The sequence below is a fragment of the Medicago truncatula genome, chromosome 2 (assembly GCF_003473485.1).
Source record: "Medicago truncatula cultivar Jemalong A17 chromosome 2, MtrunA17r5.0-ANR, whole genome shotgun sequence".
NCBI classification, from domain to species: Eukaryota; Viridiplantae; Streptophyta; class Magnoliopsida; order Fabales; family Fabaceae; genus Medicago; species Medicago truncatula.
In genome coordinates this window covers 12,919,736-12,934,340 of record NC_053043.1, presented here as the reverse complement: position 1 = coordinate 12,934,340, position 14,605 = coordinate 12,919,736, and the positions used below count along the sequence as shown (strand labels likewise).

Below are 14,605 nucleotides of genomic sequence, written 5' to 3'. Positions count from 1 at the left end.
TCATATACTACAATGGCAACAACTCACACATTCGAGCATGCTTGATTTCACTTGTTTACATCTTCTTTCAAAACAAAAAACAGAGTAGTTGACTCTTTTCAACAATGCATTCGTTCAGCATTTCAAACAAAATAAGTGCAATACTCAATAACACTATAATCTCTAAAATGAGTTACGAACATAAGAGTGATTAATCGATCTTAACAGTAGACATTAACACTATAATCTTGAATCTTGATTGAAATTTAGAAAGTAAAATCGATCTTAAGGGTACCTCCAAGCTTGGAAACAAATTCCGATAAGAAACGCAAAATAAGCATCAATGGACGCATAAGCAACTTGATGTGCATAAAGATTCTCTTGATTCCAATTACTCCTACCAACTTCAATACTCTGATCCACTTTGAAACCAAGACATTTCCTCACAATTTCATCCATCGATAAACGTGAAAGAGCTTCACCATTGAACTCGTAATTCCTCAAATCCTGAGGATTTTTCCACATTTGCAAGCGATGATCAAATCTCTCCAGCTTCCTACGATCTGCAGCGTTCCAGAATCCAACGAAGGTGTTCTTAGGATGACGGAGAAAATTGCAGAGACTGACCGGAATCATATCTGCGCGAGAGAGGTGGAAGATAAGACAGCTGCCACCGATGCATAACTGTAGCGTGTCGGCGGGAGGATCAAGGTTGCGGTTAGTCCATTGAACGCCGAGGCCGACAACAAGATTACAGTTGCGGAGGTATTGAAGGTGATGATCGAGCATAGTACGGAGCCAGTTTGTTACAACGGAAGCAGTGGCGGTAACGGTGACTTCGAAGTTGATTTGGCTTTCGTGAATGTAGACATGGTAAGTGCGAAGGTTTTCATATCTGTCACGACCTAGATCGGTGACCGTGTAAGCCATGAGAATGACGGTGTAAAGATTTCTTTTCTTTGTCGCGTTCGTTCTTTTCTATCACTGTAATCAGAATGAAAGAAACGGTTAGAGCAATTTGGAATTTCCCGCGCCAGGATTTATTTATAAAACGGTTGTAACAACCAATTTCTTCGTTTCAGAGTTTCCACAGTTTTTTTTATTTAATTTATATTAAAATGTAAAATAAAGTTGCATTTACTTTTAATATTGGGGTTTAATTATCTATGTTTTTTTTTTTTTTTTGTTGCCAATTGGCTATGTTTCTGCTTTCTATCACTAATCACTATGTTGAGCATACTACGGTTAGCAAAGGGCTATAGGTCTCTCGTTCTTTTCATGTTCATGAGTTTAAGGAAGTTATGTTTTCTATACACCGAAATAAAAGCTCAGTTAACGTCAGGTTGGGCGTGTGTTCTCAGATGTCAAATTTTAGTGTTGCATCTTCATGGTTGCCTCTTTGGTTGAGGTGTTGGTTCTCTGCACTACTAAAAAATAAAAGGCTAAATTACCTTTTTGGTCCTCTAACTAAAAATTGATTTATTTCGGTCCTCTAAGTTTTTCACCGTTACTACATTTAGTCCTTTCTGTTAGTTTTATTCAAATAAACGTTACGGTTTGTGTTATGTGGGTCCTCTAACTTTATTTATTAGCATCATTTTGGTCCTATTCCTTGTTAAGGTATTATGATTAAATAGTGACGGGTATTATGGTTCATATGTATGTGTGAAATAGGAGGTCAGGTACCCATATAACACAAACCCTAACGTTTATTTGAATAAAACTAACAGAAAGGACTAAATGTAGTAACGGTGAGAAACTTAGAGGACCAAAATAAATCAATTTTTAGTTAGAGGACCAATCCGATACCAACTAAATAGTTAGAGGACCAAAAATGTAATTAAGCTAAAACAAAAATTAGTGAGGGAAACTTAGCGGAAAACGTGAAATCCGTTTTTAATTCCATTACTAAATAAATTTTATGATGAGGAAATTAGTGAGGGATTTCACTTTTTCCGTCACTAATTTTCCTCCCTAATTTTGCTTTTTCTATAGTGGTGTTCGCCGATGGCTGAGCTTGGTGGGTGTCTTGCTTCCAGTGTATTTTGTGGGTCTCTGTACAATATATTAGTTGTGGAGGTGGTTGTGATCTGTTAATGTATCAAAAGGTAAAGATTGGGGTTGATAGTGTGGTTTTAGTTAATGGGTTAGTCGGAGAAGGTTGAAGGGTTCCAGAAAGACACCGTAAGAATTCTAAGGATTTGCATGTGACAACTTCCCACACAAACTCACAAAAATCCCATGGAAAGGAAAATTTGCGGCGGACATTTTACCCACGCCAATTTGGGCTTCGTAAACGTTTGCGGCATAATTTAGGCCACTACAAATCCCAAGGACTCATAGCGGTATACTTTAAGTTGACACAAAGTTCTTTGTTTTTTCCTTTTTCCTTTGCAGCGGAATCAAGGCCGCCACAAATGCCATGTAAGTATTAGTGGCAGAATATGGCTGACGCAAGTTCCAACTATATTTTAAAACGTTTTATGAATTTATGGGTAAATATTTCGATACAGTTTTGTTTCAATTTAAGTAAGTTTTCATAGGGCTTACCATGAGATGATGGAGGAGACCGTACATATTGGCAAATTTGGGATCAAAGATTAAGGAGGTGAAACTTAATGTTTCATTGACATTTGTGGAAGTCACAAACTTTAGAATCTTACTTCTAAACTTGGACTATAAATGGTATATGAGCAACCTACCATTAGAGTTGGAATAAGTATATCCATTGCGGTTATTTCTTATAACTTCTCTTTATTTCTTTTAAAGAATGCACTTCAATGCTCAATACTCAATGAGTCATGTGGGAGATGATTTTGTTTGTTCAGTTTCTTTTTATTTTTGAAATTATTATTGGATTTTTTGTTTAGAATTGTTTGCAAGAAAAATACGTTGAAAACTTTCTCTGCCAACTAATTCTATAGTTTTATGTTGATTTTGATGTTGGCCTGTTTCTTGGTTTTGAATTTGAGATTTTACATTTCAGTATGCTATTTTTTTAAAATGTTTCTTGGCACAATTAATCGATGTTGTGTAAAGACAATTTCGCATTCCATTTCTGGCAAGTGTTTCCTCGCTAGCACACACTGTAATGTCTTCTTTGGCAGCTGGTAAAGAATATACAGGATTCAATTTTGCTCAAGATTCTTTTCTTATTTGTCTCTTGTAATTTCAGTAGCAGCAGAAGCATTCAAGAAGTTATCCCTGGAGATTGATTACGATTTGATGACACTACATGATGTGAACAAATAAAGAGAATAGTGTGCAACCCCTCTGTTTGAATAGATCAATATTTGTATTCTACAACTCTTTTAAACCTTGAATCTTTCCATAATTTGATGTGCTTTTTTTTGTTTATATCAGATAGAGTAAACTTAATTTTGAAATTTAATATAAATTAAAAAAGTTTTAATAGATATGCATAAACAATCATCGTCTCATGCTTTTGTAATTTTTTCTTTTAATAGTATAAGCCTAACTTACTTAATAGATTTTTTAAAAATGTCTAAGGTTGATTTTTATTTTATTTTTAAGAAGCCTAAGACCATATGCAATGGTTTGTTTAATGATGGGTTCAACATCAATTTCCCCTCCAATGGTGTGTTGAAAGGCTGTTGAATGAGGGAAGAGAAGAGAGAGAAGGTGAACCAATTCAACACAATTGAACAAAGCCGGGCAGGACACGTGGCAGTGCGGAATTGGCTGAAAACTGGCGCGTGTGCAACACGCGCCGACAGGGCGCGTGAGCGTGCAGAGCGCGGAGAGAGAAAATGATTTTTTGAAAGATAAGGACACGTGGCACGTTTTAATTGGCTGTCCGGATTCTTATCATTTTAATAATTTGACCTCAATTATTTCGTTGTAAATTAATTTTAAAAAAAAAAAAAAAATACCAAAATTCATGATTTTTTTTCCTCTATAAATAGAGACTTGGATCATTTGATTTGGACACAGAAAAAAAATCAAGTTTTTCACTATCTTCATCTTATTATTATCTTTCTATTAGCAAACTAAGTGAAGTTTTAATCTTATTTTTTGTGAAATGGATCCCAATAATAACCATTTCAACACCCAAAATTTTTCTAATTACCCATATAACTACGAAAATCCCAACAATTATCCAAATCCAAATCAATTTTATAACCAACGTCCTCAAAACATACATCAAAACGTACCTAATTTTGGTTTTTCACCAAATTTCAACCAGTCATCCTCTGTTCCAAACTTTCATCCATATCATGGATCTATGATGAGATATCCATCTCAAACACCCCCGTTTAATGGTTATATGCCAATGGGGAACGAAAATTTTCCTAGTGTTGATGCAACCCAATATCCTGAATTTTCAACACAAATAACTCCTGGTGGCATGGCAGTTTCTGATGAAGTCACTCCAGAAGATTCAACTCCTAAGAGCAAGAGAAGTAAGGAACCAGCATGGAACACTCAACAAAATTTGGTTCTAATAAGTGCATGGATTAAATATGGAACAAGCAGTGTTGTCGGGAGAAACCAGAGAGGAGAAACATATTGGGGTAAAATTGCTGAGTATTGTAATGAGTATTGCTCATTCGATTCTCCCCGCGATCTAGTTGCCTGCCGAAACCGTTTTAATTATATGAGCAAAATAATAAATAAATGGATTGGTGCTTATGAAAGCGCTAAGCGTATGCAAGGAAGCGGTTGGTCGGAAGATGATATTTTGACAAAAGCGCAGGAATTGTTTGCAGGTGGGAAGAATATTCAATTTACTTTGAAAGAAGAATGGCACGCTCTCCGTGATCAACCACGTTATGGTAGTCAGATGGGAGGAAATGTAGGGTCAGGGAGTAGTGGATCTAAGAGATCTCACGAGGACTCTGTAGGATCTAGTGCTCGTCCAATGGGTAGGGAGGCAGCTAAAAAAAAAGGTAAAATGAAAAGCAAGGGCGAGACATTGGAGAAGGTGGAAAAGGAATGGGTTCAATTCAAAGAATTAAAAGAGCAAGAGATTGAACAATTGAAAGAGTTAAATTTGGTGAAAAAACAGAAAAACAAGTTGCTGCAAGAAAAGACTCAAGCTAAAAAAATGAAAATGTATCTAAAGTTAAGGGACGAAGAGCATCTCGATGACCGGAAGAAGGAGCTGTTGGAGAATTTGGAGCGTGAGCTGTTTGAAAATTAATTTTAATCAAATATTTGTTTGTATTCAGTCAACATTATCAGTGTTGTCTAGTCCCGACTGTTTGCTTTAATATTTGTCAGTGTTGTCTAGTCCGTAGTGTTTGCTTTAATAATTATCAGAGTGTTGTCTAGTCCCCAATGTTTACTTTAATAATTGTCAGTGTTGTCTAGTCCCCGTGACTTATTTGCTTTAATAATTATGTCCACTGTGTGCCCATTATTTCACCTACTATAACTTATTTCAAATCCGTCAATGTCCACCACACAATGTACTTATATATAGGGACTCATATCTACTTTCAATTTCACAAGTCTCATTAAAATCTACTTTCAATTTCACAAATCTCATTCATATCTTCTTCCAAAAAACCTATCAATGGATCCTTTTGATTTGGAAGCCTACTTCCAAAAACGTGATGCTGAAGACACGTATATAGTCAACCGATTTATTCAGCGTCGAAAACAAATAGAGGAAGGTAGTGGATCTCGTAGTAGAAAATATTTAAAGAGAGATCATGCAGGGGCAAACCAAAGACTCATTGACGACTACTTTGCCAATGAGCCTACATATGACGATGCAATGTTTCGTCGTCGGTACCGGATGCAAAAACATGTCTTCCTTCGAATCGTTGGAGACCTTTCAAGTAGTGATAACTACTTCACCCAGCGAGTTGATGCCGCCAACAAAGAAGGTATATCACCGTTAGCAAAATGTACCACAGCAATGCGAATGTTAGCATATGGTGTGGCAGCAGATGCGGTAGATGAATACATAAAAATAGGAGGTACTACAGCATTGGAGTGCTTACGTAGATTCTGTAAAGGAATCATACGACTGTATGAGCAAGTGTATCTGAGAGCACCAACCCAAGATGACCTTCAAAGAATACTACATGTTAGTGAAATGCGAGGGTTCCCAGGGATGATCGGGAGTATTGACTGCATGCACTGGGAGTGGAAAAATTGTCCTAAAGCATGGGAAGGTCAATTCACCAGGGGGGATAAGGGAACCACCACAGTTATTCTTGAAGCAGTTGCATCTCATGATCTATGGATCTGGCATGCCTTTTTTGGATGTCCGGGAACGTTGAACGATATAAACGTTCTAGACCGGTCACCAGTGTTCGATGATGTGGAACAGGGAAAGACTCCAAGGGTGAATTACTTTGTGAATCAACGTCCCTATAATATGACATACTATCTAGCTGATGGTATCTACCCTTCTTACCCAACTTTCGTCAAATCAATTAGGCTTCCTCAAAGTGAACCCGATAAGTTATTTGCAAAACATCAAGAGAGCTGTCGGAAGGACATCGAACGTGCTTTTGGTGTGCTTCAAGCTCGATTTAAAATCATCCGTGAACCAGCTCGCTTGTGGGACATAGCTGATTTGGGTATAATCATGAGGTCATGCATCATATTACATAATATGATTGTTGAGGATGAACGAGATACATATGCTCAACGTTGGACCGATTTTGAGCAATCTGAGGGAAGTGGATCTAGTACACAGCAACCATACTCGACCGAGGTGTTACCCACTTTTGCAAATCATGTGCGTGCTAGATCCGAGTTGCGTGATCCAAATGTTCATCACGAATTGCAAGCAGATCTAGTGAAGCACATATGGACAAAGTTTGGAATGTTTCATGATTGAAGATGATTTGTATCGTACTAAATAAATTACTTGTGTGTTGTGTGCTTGTTTGTTGTCTTGCATTTTAAGCTATTTGTGTGTTGCGTGCTTAGTTTGTTGTATTGCATTTTAAGTTAAGAAAATATAAATAAATTATTTAAATAAATTTTGTTTTTAGAAACAAAAAAAATTAAGTGTATCTTTATTTTAATTTAATTATAATCGATAATTTTAATTTTATGTAATTATAAAAACAAAAATATAAAATTAAATAAATAATAAGAAATAAAAGGTGGTGGGGTAGGGTGTTGAATGAAAAAACCATTGGAGAGGTAAAAATTGAATGAGTGTTGAATGAAGAGAGAGAAAATGATGTGGAGTGTTGGGAATTGAAAAAGTGGGTGTTGAATGGTATTATTGTGTTTAACCATTGTAGATGGTCTAAGGTAGCTATTTCCATGTGATGTACATAATGGTAATTGTCTATATGGCTAATTCCAAACCAGTGTTTGAAACTGTGATTGATCAGACGTTTCACTATTTTCCATTCAAAGCAATCTATCAAGTAAATGAATATGTCCCACAAGGCCTCAAATCAAAAGTTTAATCATGCATTGGATGGACAAAAAAAGAAAGATACAAGCATAGACTTTAAGAAAATACTCTTCTCACTTGTGAGGTTGTTTATTCACTACATCTAGGAGTAGTTAATTATCAGCTGATATTTTTCAACGGCAATTAAATGCTACTATCACTTTTATTCAAAAAAAATAAAAATGCTACTATCACTTTTAATCGATTCAAACATTTTTTTGTCGGTTCCACTTATCTTAAAAGTGTCAACGGTAGTTAACTGTCACTAAAAATGTTAAGTAGCAGTTAATTGTTACTGAGTGTAATGAATGAACAATTTTATAAGTGAGAAGAATAATTTCCAAACTACAATAGACCTTCATTATGGTTAAATCCGTCGTAGGATCATCAATAGCTGTACTTGACATTAGGGTTTCCACGGCGATTTTTTATTAACTTTGGGACAACCATGAAATTCAAAGATTAAGTTTGGTATATTAGCTTCGATCAAGTACATATTAAACAATATATTTGACATCTACAACATTACAAATATAAAAGCATAACATGGATGATTTGACATCTACAACATTTGTAGGTTTTATCACATTTTTAGATATTTTATTGGCTTAATACATGCTTTGGTCCCTTAACTTATTTTTAGATTTCATTTTGGTCCCTTAACTATAAAGTGTCTCAATTTGGTCCCATAAATCTTCTGCTATTTTGGTCCCCTCCATTAGTTTTTTAATGTCATCAACCATTAGATTGCAGGTCCATTATATACAATAGCGAACCATCACCACATAATTTTTTCCCTTTCTTCTTCTTCTTTCCACCCCTTCTCATATTCATACAAAATTCAAGGAATATATATATATATATATATATATATATAAAGAACATTTTATTAAAGAATTAAACCAACATTACAAATGGACATAATGTGATCTGGAACAGATTCCATCCACACAACATACTAAAGTATATTTGGCTAGCCCATGAGCCAATTTATTCCCATCCCTCTTAGTAAATCGAAATTTACACTTTATAAAAAAAACCTTTCATATTTCTAATGCCCAGCACTATCTTTCCCATGTAAGATCTAGAAACAGAAACACTTCCGTTCACCCTTTTTACGAGTTTATCACAGTCACTCTCGAACTACTGCCCCTAATCCCCAGGTATCAATTTCAGACAAATTAGCATCACTATTAGCTTTTACATAATCAGCTTCTGGTTTGTTCCATCTAATTTGTGTGTTTCGGTGTTGGGTGTGGTGTTGTGTTTGATTTAGAATCATGCAACAAGGAGAGATAATTTTTTTATGATGTTGTTGTTGTTTCAAAGCACCATGTTGTTGTTGTGCTGTTTATGTGCTGAATTTGGAGAAATCCATTTTTATAATTCATGATGATGATGATGAAAAGAATTAAAAAAGGTTGAATTTGATTTCTTGATGTGTTGTTGCTGATATTGATGATGATTTCTAGATTTTTGTAGAAAAAAATCAGGATTTTAATTCTATTTGAAGGTTTATGTATTTTAATTTAATGAAGTTTATTGTTGTTTTAGTTTGAGTTTTTTATATGAAGTTTTGTGCTTCTGATTTTTTTGCTTTCGTAGGTAGGATTGATGAAGATGAAGAAGATGATGAGAGAAGAAGATGAAGAAAATGAGAAAAGTGTTAGGTGTTAGTGGTTGACAGGAAAGTACAATAGACTCTACATAATTCAATGGTCCTCTTTTAAAGAATAAATCAAATGGTTAAAATTCAAAAATTTAATACGGTCTATGGTGAACCACCTTTAAATATGGTTCACCTTAGATTTTTGATGTTAAAATCTAACGGAGATGACCAAAATAGTAAACGATAGAAGATTTATGGGACCAAATTGAGACACTTTATAGTTAGGGGACCAAAATGAAATCCAAAAGTAAGTTAAGGGACCAAAGCATGTATTAAGCCATATTTTATTGTTGTAGGCTATTAACATGGATGATTTCATTTTGTTTACGGATTCATTCTTTTTTGTTTTGACAGTTTTAAATTTGTTCTTAATCGAAGTTATTAACATGGGGAAAATGATTTTTTTTCATTAAGTTCTTTATATTTTTCTGGATTGATTTTGATCCCTAATGGATATGACTTTGAGATATTCTTGACATTTTTTAAACATATATTATGGCCATACAAAAATTGAACAAATATATGAAAATATCAGACACATATTGAACATAAAAGAATCAAAATTCTTGATATTAATATGAACATGAATTAGCTAGGGACCAATAATGAAACAATTAATTTTGGTAAAATGAAAGCATGTTGTTTTATTTTTTAAGAATTAAAATCAAAATTCACTATCTATTCGGAGACGAAAAACTTATTTAACCACTTTTATCCTATCGTTTCTATTTTTTTTTATCACAAAATGTTGTTTACCATTTTTTTTTTTTTTTTGGCAATGTGTCCAAATGGTTAATTATGTGTGTAGCATAAGAGAATGAAGGAGTTTTCTTTTCATCTACAAATTTCGTATGAACATGAGCCTTCGTTGCACCACGTACCACAATGCAACACTACATCCATTGCTGGAAATGATTTGTTTGCGAGGCTCGCAGAAAAGCCAATTCACTATCAACCAAATGGGATCCTTCTATTTCCCAAAGAGAGATTGCTCAATTGATTAATTAAAAGGTTAAAACAAATCATATAGGAATAGGAGAAAAATGTCATATTTTAAAAGTATTTCTTCAGGGGTCATCTCCAAAGTGTACTTATTGTTAACTGAGAAAGTCTTTCTTGGTCTCAAGCATAAATAAAAAGTACTTAGGCACATATACATATATAGAAAAATTAAAAAATTAAAGCAAAAGATGATGTGCCTAATTTATTTTTCTATTAAATTTTTCCGATTGTGTGTGCACTTAAGTGTTTTTCATTTAAATTTATGTTCATAGAAGAGTTGCTCTTGTTAACTTAATGTGAACGATAATTAAAAATATCAAAATGATAAGGATTGTCTTAAAAGATTATAAACTACACAGATAACATTAAAAATTTATTTAGGGTTAAATATGTTTTTGGTCCCTATAAATATGTCAATTTTTTGTTTTAGTCTATCTAAAATTTTCCTTCAACATTTAGTCCCTATAAAATTTTCAATCACTACTTTTGGTCCCTATTTTTAATTTAATTTTTGTATTTTTTTTTAATGAAATTGTGCAGAAATGTGTCAAATATTCTAAAAACAATTCCTAAAAAAAATTAGATTTTTTTAACAAAACACAAATTAAATATGAATTTTTAACCATAAACAATATAAAAATTCATATTAAATTCATGTTTTGTTAAAAAATTCTTAATTTTTTTTGGAGTCATTCTTATAATATTTTGAATTTTTATGAAAAATTTTATTAAATAATATGAATTCTACATATGAGTTTACTTTAAAAGAGGGACCAAAAGTGAAGATTGAAAACCTTATAGAGACTAAAAGTTGAAGGAAAATATTAAAGAGACTAAAACGAAAAGTTAACATATTTATAGGGACCAAAAACATATTTAACCCATTTATTTATAAGAAAACAAATTAGAAATTACCATCACTTTATGTTATGCTCTTCATGTGATTTGGTTATCGATTATTTGGACTATTTGAAAGGGTAAGGATAGCCGTATTTTTTTGGCATACAACCTATTATTACAACATTTGATTTTTATTATTGATGGATCAATCTCATCTATGTTTTACCATGAATTCTAGTTAAGTCTTTTGTATTAAGTTAGTATCGATTTTGACCCCTTGTGGTTAATTAAATATATTATCTGTAATATGATATGTACATGGTAAAGGAAACTACATACAGGAGTCGCTTATCTATGTACTTCTCAACGAAAACTTCTTATCCATAAAAATTTGCACTTGTCTCCCTATAAAATATGAAAATTATGCAAAAGGAGTACAAAAATAATAAAAAATGAGAAGAAAAAACATGTTAAATTGAAAATACTTTATTATTTTTTTTTTTTTTAAGAAGCAACATTTTTTTACAATGTATTTGATTGTGTGGTGTGGAGAATTGATTTTAATAGAATTGATTATGTAGAATTGATTTTGGTTAAATCCAATGGAGAAAACTTAGGTCCAATTCCTCAGATGCTTTTCGTATGGTTCTTAACTAAAAATACATATTTTTTGGATATAACAAACTTTGAGAAAATTATGGATTTGAGGAAATCATGGTAAATTTAGTTAAAAACCATACAAAAAGTACCTAAGGAATTGTACCTAAATTTTATCCAAATCCAATTATGACTAAAAATAATTTGTGTTTGAATTCATTCATGCAAAAAAATGGGTTGAACTATAAATATGTGTGTGACAACCAATTCTAAAATCAACTTCTATAACTTCAATTAGAATCAATTCTAGAAGTAGAAACATCAACCAAATGTATGAGAACCAATTCTATTTCTATACCTTCAAAATCAATTATGCTATCTCGTGAAGTGGAACCAAACAAACGCTTGTTTGCATTTCATTTCTACTTAGCAGCTTCTAATCAAATGTCAACTATACTCGCACAAATATTCATCTACTCCTAACTGATCGATTGATGGATAATTATGGAAAATAGTGAACGTATAATCAATCACAATCAAGAACACAGTGTGGATAGATAATTTGATTAGTACATACTGCATAATATGGAAATAGCTACACTACTTTCAAATCACCATTTTAGCAAGAAGGAAAAAAAGAAACAAGCTATTGAAGCATAAACAGTTTCATCACCTAAGAAATTTAAAACGAAAATCATTTAACTCATACTAGTTGTGATGTAATGGATGAACTGTGAAATATTCTGAATATGCATTTTTCATCACTCAGTAAACCTCCAAGCTTTGATATTCTTCCCAATGAGGAAAGCACAATAAGCATCAACACTTGCATAAACGACTTGCTTATGGCTCAGATCTTCATCATTCCAATTACTTCTTCCGATTTCACCACTCAGTTCATCTTCCACATCATAGCCTAAGCATTTCTCAACGATTAAAGGCACTGAAGAACGTGCAAGGTCTTCATCATCATCTTCATCTAAAGCTTCCGCGTAATGCCTGAGATCTAACGGATCTCTGTACAAATCAAATCCGTGCTTCGACATCTCCAACTTCCGGCGATCGGAGTGGTTCCAGAATCCGACGAACGTGTGGTCAGGATTCTCAAGAAACCTCCGGAGAATCCTTGGAATGTAGTTAGCGTGAGTAAGTTGATAGATCAAGCAACGGCGACCGATGCAGAGCTGTAATGTGTCAGGTGGAGGATATCGGCCGTTAGCAGTCCACTGAACGCCGAGGCCGGCGACAAGATGGTTCGATTGGAGGTAGGTGCGGCGGCGGAAAAGGAAAAGCGTAGTGGAAATCCACTTTCTGACGACGGAGGCAACGGCGGTGACGGTTACTGTGATATCGTTTCCGTGAACGTTAACCGTGTAAAGGCGGTGAGAGTGAAAGTGATCGTGGTCAACAATGTATGCCATTTTGGAATTGTGTGTGACTCTGAAAAGAAATGGAAGCGAAAATCTCTCGTGAGTGATTTTGGTGGCTGCACCAAGGAAACGGTTATGTACTATATGAGAGTGGATTATGATTTTGTACTAACAACTTCTTGTGCAAGTTTTCAGTTTCTATTAAAAAATTATTCATAAATAATTTTTTTTTGACAGTGTTCGTTAAATAAAATAAAACGTATTTATAAAATTATTAAATCAAATGTTTCTATCATCTAATGATTAAGGGTGGAAATAGGTTAAGGTCGAGCGGGTTTTCAAAGCTTAAGTTTGGTTTGTCAATTTTTTTGAAGCTTAAGCTTGGTTTGTGGTCCGTTACAGGCTTATTTTTTTGATCTGAATCTGTTCCGTTGAAAGTATATGGTCTAATAGTTTGTTTAAAAAGCTTATTTCATATCAACATCTTTAAATAGATAATATGATTTATGTTTCAACCGATTAACGAGCTAATAGACTAATGAGATTATACTCATTTGATATATTTAACATTATTTTTTAAGAAAATTTGATTATATATTATGTATCATATTTCAAGTCTAGTTCATAATAATACAATTAAATATGTAAAAAAATCAATGTATACTAATAAGCTTAAATCGCTGGAAAAGTTAATAAATTAATAATTTAATTCAAAGTGCATAATATAGTATAATAATATTAAAGTCTTGTTAACAAGTGTTCCGGGGCACTCTTTAAGCATATTAAATTAAGTAACTATTCTTTAATAATGTCAAAGTTTTCAATTTCCATTGCACTAATTACACAAACTTTCATAAAAAGTTGTCATTTAAGGTCCTTAACTAATGCTCCGGGAACACTAGTTAACATTTCCCTAATATTAATAATAAACAATATCATTCATTTCTATTTATAAGTAGGCTGGTCTGATAAGCCTAAGAGGCTTTTTTTTTTTATGGCATGTGATCCGACCTTTTTAGCTAAATAGACTTTTAAAAAGTATAAATTTTCTCTACTTAAATTTTTTTTTTGCTTATGACATGTGGTCGGACCTTTTTAACTAATAGACTTTTAAAAAAGGTTTAAACTTTCTCTACTTCAGAAAAAAAAATTCGGTCTAATTTAACATGTCGTAACTGTAGGCTTTCTTGGTGGTCCGGCCTTTTTAACTAAATAGACTTTTAAAATAATTTAAACTTTCTCTATTTCAGAAAAGAAAACTAATCTGATTTGACCTGTGCTAACCGTAGGCTCTCTTGGCTGACTTATTGCTAACCCTACCAATGGTTATATCTATTGGTAGAGCTGTCAAAACGGGCCGGCCCGTATGGGCCGACACGTTTATCCCGATTAAATATAGGGCTTGGGCCTTAAATATTGAGCCCGAATTTTAATAGGATTTTTTAGCCCGGCCCTAAAAAGCCCACTACCCGTTAGGGCTAGCCCGAACGGGCCGAGGGTAGCCCGCTAGCCCGCATAACAAAAAAAATCCTATAAATTATATATATTTTTCAAATAATTCTTTACTTAGTTGATTATCAAAGTAATAAATAAAAGTGAAAATTCAATGAATTAACACAAATATACATGTAATATAAAATTATATTTACTCGTTTCGTTATTTATAATTTTAAAGATCGAATATATAAATATCTATAACCATAATATATCTAATTTATTTAAAATTGTTTTCCTCGCCGTTTTAGTTTACGACAT

General features: G+C 33.3%; 4 protein-coding genes across 4 annotated transcripts; 2 read left to right on the top strand and 2 right to left on the bottom strand.

Moving 5' to 3' along the window:
- Nucleotides 1-264: 264 nt before the first annotated feature.
- Nucleotides 265-909, bottom strand: LOC112419344 (uncharacterized). The gene has a single exon (XM_024776937.1). The coding sequence runs from the start codon at nt 907-909 to the stop codon at nt 265-267; it is 645 nt and encodes a 214-aa protein (XP_024632705.1).
- Nucleotides 910-4,273: 3,364 nt separating this feature from the next.
- Nucleotides 4,274-5,143, top strand: LOC120578297 (glutathione S-transferase T3). The gene is made up of 2 exons (XM_039830960.1): nt 4,274-4,924; nt 5,009-5,143. Exons 1-2 carry the CDS (start codon nt 4,274-4,276, stop codon nt 5,141-5,143), a joined length of 786 nt encoding a protein of 261 aa, XP_039686894.1.
- Nucleotides 5,144-5,518: 375 nt separating this feature from the next.
- LOC120578296 (uncharacterized) lies at nt 5,519-7,242 on the top strand. The gene is made up of 2 exons (XM_039830959.1): nt 5,519-6,549; nt 7,215-7,242. Exons 1-2 carry the CDS (start codon nt 5,519-5,521, stop codon nt 7,240-7,242), a joined length of 1,059 nt encoding a protein of 352 aa, XP_039686893.1.
- Nucleotides 7,243-11,995: 4,753 nt separating this feature from the next.
- On the bottom strand, nt 11,996-13,023 carry LOC112418972 (uncharacterized). Its single transcript, XM_024775585.2, has one exon. It carries the CDS (start codon nt 12,899-12,901, stop codon nt 12,242-12,244), a length of 660 nt encoding a protein of 219 aa, XP_024631353.1. The 5' UTR covers nt 12,902-13,023; the 3' UTR covers nt 11,996-12,241.
- Between the last annotated feature and the right edge of the window lie 1,582 nt (nt 13,024-14,605).

What these genes read in the sequence shown, in the direction of transcription:
- LOC112419344 (XM_024776937.1), bottom strand. Translation starts at nt 909, where the DNA reads ATGGCTTACACGGTCACCGATCTAGGTCGTGACAGATATGAAAACCTT.
- LOC120578297 (XM_039830960.1), top strand. Translation starts at nt 4,274, where the DNA reads ATGGGGAACGAAAATTTTCCTAGTGTTGATGCAACCCAATATCCTGAA. An exon ending in AGGGCGAGACATTGGAGAAG is followed by an intron (nt 4,925 to 5,008) that starts GTGGAAAAGGAA and finishes GTGAAAAAACAG; the next exon opens with AAAAACAAGTTGCTGCAAGA.
- LOC120578296 (XM_039830959.1), top strand. Translation starts at nt 5,519, where the DNA reads ATGGATCCTTTTGATTTGGAAGCCTACTTCCAAAAACGTGATGCTGAA. An exon ending in GATTTGGGTATAATCATGAG is followed by an intron (nt 6,550 to 7,214) that starts GTCATGCATCAT and finishes TAACCATTGTAG; the next exon opens with ATGGTCTAAGGTAGCTATTT.
- LOC112418972 (XM_024775585.2), bottom strand. Translation starts at nt 12,901, where the DNA reads ATGGCATACATTGTTGACCACGATCACTTTCACTCTCACCGCCTTTAC.